Raw genomic sequence first — 8,462 nt, 5'->3', positions numbered from 1 at the left:
AAAAGTGACCTTCAGGGAGAATCTGAACTACAGTAGACACAAGAACCTCGGGAAAAATAAAAATTCAATTGAATAGAAAAGGTGGAATGAAATTATTTAAAAACAACAACAACAACAACAAACTTGCTTGCCAGGGAGAACTGAGAGCTTCAGGGCTTTTGTTTTCATAGTGGCAATTTCAATTTATACCTATGCAAGACCATTTTATAAAGCACCTTAAATCATACATTTATAGTTGGATCACACTTTTATAAAACACACTTGGCTTGTACTAATGTATTTGCCCCAATTTTCTCACAATAACTGTTTCATTTTTCTTGCTGCATCATGTAGCATTTTGTAAGTGACTTTAAATCCTTTTCCAAACAAGCAAGGTAGGAATAAACACAAAGGGTGTTTATGATCTAAGGGAGAAACCCATTACCTATGGTGCTATCACTGGTTTTGAAGCGGGACTGTTTCTCAATAAAATTCCTAATGGGACATAGTTCAATTTGAGGTCTAACTGCTTTCACTATAATAAAGTAATTCTCTAAAGGCAAGCATTCTAAGTGAAAGCACCACAATTTGAAATTGGTGTGCTCTATGGTATGTAAAGAACACTGGTCTGGGAGTTAGGGGGGCCCAGTTTTTATTCAGCCTTGTCACCAACTCACCAGCTGGATAACTATGAATACGTCATCTGTGCAATGAAGGGGCTGAACTACACAATCACCAGAGACCCTCATACTTGATGCTTTTGTAATCTTTTGCTGTGCTGTCCCGCACCACTTTCTACAATTGTGAAAATGTTTTCTATCTGTCCTGTCCATTATGATAGCTGCTAGCCACGTGGCTACTGAGCCTAAATATGTGGTAAATGTGAATGAAGAAATTTTAAATTCTATTTCACTTTTATCAACTGAAATGTTAACAGCCACATATGGCCAGTAGCTATCACAGGGGATAGTACAGAAAAGTCTATATGATCTACAGTACACAATTTATACCAAGAAACATAAGTTTAGGCGTGTGTAACTTTTAAAAAGCAAAATTAACATTAACTCAGGAAAATGGCATATTAAGATAGAACAGAAAGTTATTTAGTCACCCTAAATGTGAGTAGAAATTCAGAACTCTTTCAGTGAAGTGTCTTATTTTGTATCTCTGCCTCCCATGCTCCCTTGCAGCACAGCTTTCCTTTCCTTTCTCCCACATACAGCAAGCGCTTACACAGTTTCAAGTACTGCACAGATGAGAGATAGGGACGCATCATGGCCTGGGACACTTTGGGCCCGTTTCAATGTTCTCAGGATGTTGGGGGTTCTAAGGCCTTGTCTTTATCCAGGGGCAGAACAAACTCCCCCTACTCAAGGGGCCCATTCTTTAATCAGAAACAACCACAGCAAAGACAAGTCAAACAAGTAGCTTATTGTTTACAGAGGACCTAAGTAGATAAGTGTTCCATGGTACCCTGGGATGTGGGTGTATAGTCTTGTCTTCCTCCCTCCTTTTTTGTTGTATTTTTTTTTTCCCTTTAAAATTAGAAGTTACTGCTCTACTGGGGTTAATTTCTAGTTTCCATTATGCATAAAAATTTCTGAAAATCTATCTTAAAACAAGGCTTGCACAGGGAAGAAAGAAAGGGATATACAAGATACATGTATTTTTTTTACTCCTTTACTCTGGAGTGTGAATGTTGAGTATATATAATAAGGCACTCTTATTTAAATACAGTGAATAAAAACTTGAAAAAAATTCTTAAACTTGTCTTTAATTAAAAACAAAACAAAACATTTTTTATAGATAAAAAAATCTGTATCTTAAAAGTTCTTGAGGGCAACAACCTTAAAATTTTTATGATTATATCCCACAGTGACAAATATAACTGTTAGCACATAGTAGGTACTCAATATTTCTTTAAAAAAGAACTCTATAATTCAATTCATAAACATTTATGGAATAACTACTATACATTTTATTGTTTAAGTGAAAAAAAAAAACTCAAAGAAAAATTATTCTCCCTTCAGCATTATCTTGAAACATACTTACCTGGAGAATGTTTGCTGGATGCAGTCAAAGCTGCCCTGAGGGTTGTCTTTACCCACATTTGACAAATAGAAGTTAAAGGTATGCGCTTCATTGGGGGGATCATTTTTAGGAATTTTGACAAGCTAAAGGTAGGGAAAAAGAGAAACATCTCAAATTATATATTTGACAAACAATGATCTGATGACTGACTTAACTGTTTTCAAGTGACACTCATTTTATAGGCAACCCCTCTTGAGCATTTAAATTACCAAATCATTGAAGGAATCAAGCATGTATGCCTAAAAATCAAATCACTCATTTCCATTTTCTACCCTTAAGTGTCAATAATCACTTCTGATCAATAGTTTAAAGAGGAAACCTCTTCATTTCAAACTAGCAAATGATTCTAGTTACACAAAAGACTTATTAGTGAATTTTCTAAAAAGTAAAAAGCTTTTCCTCTTTAGAGCTACACAAGGTTCTGTCTCTGGCTGGCATGCCCCCCTCCCCACCCCCACCACTGAATAGTTTCTAGATATTTAAATGATGTCTGGGATAGAGACTATATCCTAAACTTCATCCTCTTACTATATATACATTTCATTTTCATTTTTGCTTCTCTGAGTACAGTTTTGGAGATGACTAGCAACATAAGGTGAATGCCATAGTTACATTCACAGCAAAATGCGGAGGGGTATTTCTTCATGCCTTAAGATTCTCCTACCCTCATATTTACAGAATAGGGTCAACAACCTGGAGAGAGCATTCGGTGGACTCTAAGGCTGAGCCCATTACAACACTGTGGAAAAGGCAAATGTTTTTGTTTTTAAGATTTTATTTATTTATTTGACAGAGAGAGATCACAAGTAGGCAGAGAGTCAGGCAGAGAGAGAGAGGAGGAAGCAGGCTCCCTGCTGAGCAGAGAGCCTGATGCGGGGCTCGATCCCAGGACACTGAGATCATGACCTGAGCCAAAGGCAGTGGCCCAATCCATTGAGCCACCCAGGCTCCCCAAGGCAAATGTTTTTTATGCTCTTACTCAAGGTCTAGTTTTTCTATATCAAAAGTGAAAGGATGGGGTTGCTCTAGATCACAGAGCCCCTGTATTAGGCACATTTTCCGGGTACATAGTAGGGTCTCACTAAACATTTGTGAACAAATGAACTGAAAACTTCTCACTGTCTTTCAATGGTTCCACCCTTTGCAGCTCCTAAGACCTTTCTCCCCTTGGGCTTGCAGGGGCTACCATGGGTTTAGGTGATAATTATAAAAAGGATTCACTGGCGAGAATATAAAATACGACTTCCTGCTTTCCAGCCCCCAAATACACAGTCTTAGCAATTCAGGAGATGAGTAGGAATTGGGGGCGGGGGGGGGGGGAGGATGTTTCCCAGTTCTCATTCTTTCCCCACCAAATCTGCCCTTTCCATTATGGTAAGGTGAAGATTCAGAACTAACTGGTTGCCAGACAGACAGACATATATTCATGAATGTGCTAGTAAGCATAAACATGTGTCACTTCTGCTTGGTCAGGAAGGACACCCTGCAAGCAACTCAGACTTGCTCACTAAAACACATCAAGCTTCTGACCTAAGGAAGAGAATTTTGTTTGAAACTACAAAGCTACCAATTCTACAACTCCCTGCCACCCCACAAAAACCGAAACAAAAAAAGAAAGAAAGGCAAGAGGGAGATAATTTGCAAAGTCTAGCGCACAGCAGACATGTAATAAATGTTGAAGGAATGAATGAGATACGAGTAAGTCAAAGAAAAACATCGTACTTATATGGGGTAGGAATAAATCAAAGAAAAACAACTTTTCAGAGGAGATTCAGAAAACGCATGTAAAGTTTGAAAGGTCAAATTTTACCAAAGATGTTGAGTATTACATTACTATACTCCAAGAGCCTCCGTTGTCTGTGAATTTAAACTATCTCTGACTCCTCCTTTTAAATTAGTTTCAAATTGCTAGGGTGATAAGTTTCTACACTTATTATCTACTTTATAAATTATACCTTTTTTGTTCCCTAAAGTTACTTTGATTTCTCAAATTTCGCCCTAGTTCTAAAGTGCTGGAACTTTGTGAGCAAGTCTTAATTTACTCTGGGAGGACTCATCAGGCTGTATTACTGGGTGTGCAAAGTGAATGCCTAGTTGGCACACATACACTGGTGAAACAGAATGCTGTGTTTTACTTCTTAATTCTGTGTAGGTACGGGAGAGCAGGAGCCAAAGGAATGCTGTGTGAGATACATGTGAACAAAAAGTCCATCCTCAGGCTCTGAGTGTCACAGCACTCACAGACATTTGTCTGCTTTTATAAAGAGTAGCAGGGTTCTGCTGCTAGAGAAGGAATGTGTTCTGTAGTTAAAGCCTCCTTGAAGACTCAGGAGAGAAGGTGGACAGGTAAAGACAGTGTGAACACTTAAATGGAATCCTTTCCTGCTCTAACTCACTTAACTTCCATTTTCCTTCCCCCTTAACCCTCACACAGAGCTGTGGAGCCTGGGCGGGGAGATTTTCACAGTGGTGACAGGCCCATCTGCAGGCTGGGCTCTGGTTTCACTGGAGGTCTGAAGTCCTCGTTCCTGTGCAGCTCAGGTCTGGGAAATGCAGAAGTACTTCACCCAGCAAAGTATGGAAGACTGTCCCTTTCGGGAGATTCTAAATCGCATTTTTAAAAAGTGGAATCGTAGAGTTTTTTTCTATTTTTATTTTTAAGAGTGACTAGACTTTTTACTCAAATTCTGTAAACGTTTGATCTGGGTGGGTGCTTCTTTCACTAAAAACTTTTAATTATAGGAATTCTCAAGCTCAGACATATACTAAACAGAGCACTTCATGGTAGCTCTTATCAAACCTTTATAATTATTAAAATGTAGATTTTTTTTTTCCTTTCTCATCCTCTAAACTGGGATTCTTCTGAAGTAATGCTTATACTTTTTAAGGTGAAAAATTATCTTCCTATATATTTCAAAAAATTTTAAACACACACAGTGTCTTGTGTAAATCTGGAAAGTTCAAAATACAAAAATATCTGGTATGCATTACTGTGCACACTACTCAAAGTAATAGGGTCTGGCCTGATGGTGGACACTGAAGGTTTTCATATTCTCTTTAAAAGTGTCTTGAAATAGAAAACCAACCAACCAATCCTACAGTCATTTAAAAAATATCACAAACCAAATAGGAAAGAATCCGATTAAAAAGAAAGTTAAAAAGAAAAGCACACACAACCCATGCCATATCTCCACGGAAGTGTTTGGAAGCATGTGTTACACATAGATCAGAACAGCTGCTCTCAACAAGGGGAAGTTTTGCCTCCAGGGACGTTTGATCTGGGTGGGTGCTTCTGGCACCTCCTGGAGGGCAGAGATACTGTCCAACACTCTCTAGTGTGCAGAACAGCCCCCACAACGAAGGACTACCCTGACATTCTAAAATGCCAGTAGGGCCAAGGTTGAGAAACTATGGATTAGAAATAGACGTGGGTTGGGGCGCCTGGGTGGCTAAGTGGGTTGAAGCCTCTGCCTTCATGCAGCTCAGGTCATGATCCCAGGGTCCTGGGATCAAGCCCCAGGTTGTGGGGCTCTCTGCTCAGCAGGGAGCTTGCCCCCCAGCCTCCACCCCCGGCCTCTCTCTGCCTACTTGTGATTTCTGTCTGTCAAATAAACAAATAAAAAGAAAAGAAAAGAAAAAGACATAGGTCAATCTCAAAATAGACCGAGAATAACGACTTCAGTGATTTCTGAATATTAATGAAGTAGAAGGAAAAATAGTATCTTACAAAAAAAAAAGTCCCAATTAAAGTACCTACTGCAAATGAATTTCTGCAATTTCCAAATGTCATGAGGTCAACAAATAAGCAAATAACCAAAACAAAAACATAATGAAAGGTAAGAAGGGAGATAATCTGGGACCCAAAGGTGAATCTTGATGTATATCATAGTATTTCTTCCAGCTGTGGAGCTGCAGTGGGTTGGAGGTTAAGGTATGATGACAAAACAGAGTTTTGGGTTTCTGTGTCACCTTTCCTCAGTGGTTTTCAGAGCAGCACCAATGCAGATGGTACAGCCTGGCTTAATCTCAGGCTTTTCCTATAAAAGATCTCAGAACAAGGTGTTGCCAAGCAACTTTTACATCTTTAATATCTCAAAAGCTTAAATTATACTGTCTATAGATTTAGTATGCCTCATCTCCTGCAGGTAGTATAAATTAGATACAAATTTTATTTGTATCAATAACTATGCTCTAAAGAATGAAAAGAATGAAAAGAGCTCTTATGTTCACAGCTGGTAAATCTGCCTAACAGTTTGGTCCCCATGGGCAGTAAAGCAAGAGACTTAATGAAAAGAGCAGGTTGTGTAATGACAGTTAGGGCAGGTGGGGGTGGGTAAGTGGGAACTTCAGAACTAAACTATGGGGTACCCCCTACTGGACCAGAGCCTCTGGGGCTGTTAAAGGCCACAGCTACAGTGGGACTCAAGACCCTGCCAAATCTAGAGCCATTTCAGAGACTAGACTTTCAGGGGAACTTGGGGATACTCATCACTCCTCTCTCTGATATATAGGAGCCTACTGCACAGCTTGTCTAGATAGTGAACCAGTAGTTAGTTCTTTATTTCAGAATGGTTACAGAGCATTTTCTTATGAACTGGCCTTTAAATTTAGGAAATATGAAGGGGTGGGGGAATGAATATGAAATGACTATTACTGAGAGCCCTAGCGTCAGCTTCTGGGGAATGAGGAAAAGAAATACTGAGGTCTGATTTAGAAACAATCTTGGAAGGGCATCCGTTTGTGTGACAGGAACTTCTCAATTTTAATTATAGTATTGTAGGCTTTTCCTGTAGGTCAATGGAATGCCATTATATTTAGGGACACATGGTCTACTTGAAATTTTTAGCTAAATGCCTAAAGTATATTACCTAAAAAAATTATCAAAGACTATGATTCCAAATGGTTTCTTATTTAAGTCAGATAATATAAAAATATGCCACCATATTCTGGGCAATTGGAAAAGTAGATTTTAATTTTCATTCCAAAAATGGGGGGCTAAAAATCAAAGGCTTGGGACCACAATCTAGCCCACCTTCCAAATTCCAGTCTGTCTCTGATAAAAAGCTACAAAGTTTCAGAAAACTTCCAGACATTTATAATTAGCATAAACACTGTATACCAAGATGTTTAAGTCATAACTTCTAATTATTCTGAGATACAAGCTCAGGCATACAGCAATGGAATATTGTCTAGAAGGTCATTTTAACATCAAGTCACAGCCCCCTTATTTAGGGCAAAGACGTAGGGCAGTAACACAATGTGCACACAGCTGCAAATTTTCATACAGATATGCTAACATCTGCTTAAAAGCCACTGGTACTTTACAGCAGAGGTTTCTTATCTTTGAGTACTCTGTATTCAATATTGGATTAAGGTACACGCTAGATTAAAAACAGGACCATCAGGGTTTTTTTTTTTGTTTGTTTGTTTTGCATTTATTTAAAACGAATGAATGCTTTGTTCTTTTGTGGGTATTAACAAATGATTTAAACTTTTCCAACCTTGGTGATTATAAATGCCTAGTAAGATGCTCATGGCCCAGCAGTAACACAGTTGGATACACCTCTTGGGTAATTAAAGCAAACCCATAGTTCTGGCAGGCCCTTTCAGATCAAATTAGTTGAATTTCTTCATTTTATAGATTAGGAAAACAGAGACACTCGATTGCTCAAGATTATGACTATTTAAAATTGCAACCCCTGTACTCCTGACCCCCTGACCCTGCTCCATGTTTGTCTAAAACACTTAGTAACTGTACTACCTACAGATTATGTTTACTGTCTTTCTCCTCTGACCAGAGTATAATCCTTGGAAGGACAGAGGCTTCTCTCTAGTTTGTTCCCTGAATATATCATCAACATTTCAAATAGTGGGTGCCATGAAATACTCCATACATGTTTGTTGAATGAATTAAAATGCTGACTAATGCCTGAGCCAGGACTAGAACCAAAGTATCTGCTTTTTTTCCACCAGTATTTCCAAAGTATGCTGAAAATTTTCCTTCCGTGAGAAGGTTCTATCCTGAAATAAATTTGGGAAATGCCAGGTTAAAATAATAACTATCTTTGCTTTGTAGGTTCTTTCATATTGAATAATAGTTTCCCATTTTATAAAACCTCAGAACCTACCTCCTCCATTTCTCTAGTATCTTAAGGGACTAGCCGGTCTTTTAATACTATATTACTAATATTTCTATTATTTCCTTATATATAATCTATATGCCTTAGCTAAGATTAAAAAAAATTGCTACCAACATTTAAACATTAGGATGCTCTGTTGTTTTTAAATCCTTTCTAAAAGAATTTTAATGATTCTATGATTTCCTAAAAACCTAGAAAATTCAGTTTAGCTACAGAAATGTATTTGCATGTACGGTTCCAGAGTTAAGGGGC

The 8,462-nt window shown here is 38.2% G+C and overlaps 1 protein-coding gene across 1 annotated transcript in view; it reads right to left on the bottom strand.

Annotated features, from left to right (window-relative positions):
- The window catches only part of ELL2 (elongation factor for RNA polymerase II 2), a 73,379-nt gene that overhangs the window by 28,640 nt on the left and 36,277 nt on the right, over positions 1 to 8,462 (bottom strand). Inside the window, exon 3 of the mRNA XM_082723928.1 lies at positions 2,032 to 2,153. Within this exon, the coding sequence (XP_082580054.1) occupies positions 2,032 to 2,153 (122 nt within the window). The remainder of the gene's footprint in view (positions 1 to 2,031; positions 2,154 to 8,462) is intronic.

This window comes from Mustela nivalis (genome assembly GCF_964662115.1).
Source record: "Mustela nivalis genome assembly, chromosome: 3".
NCBI lineage: Eukaryota > Metazoa > Chordata > Mammalia > Carnivora > Mustelidae > Mustela > Mustela nivalis.
Note: the sequence above shows the minus strand (reverse complement) of the source record. Positions and strands in the feature narration are given on the sequence as shown.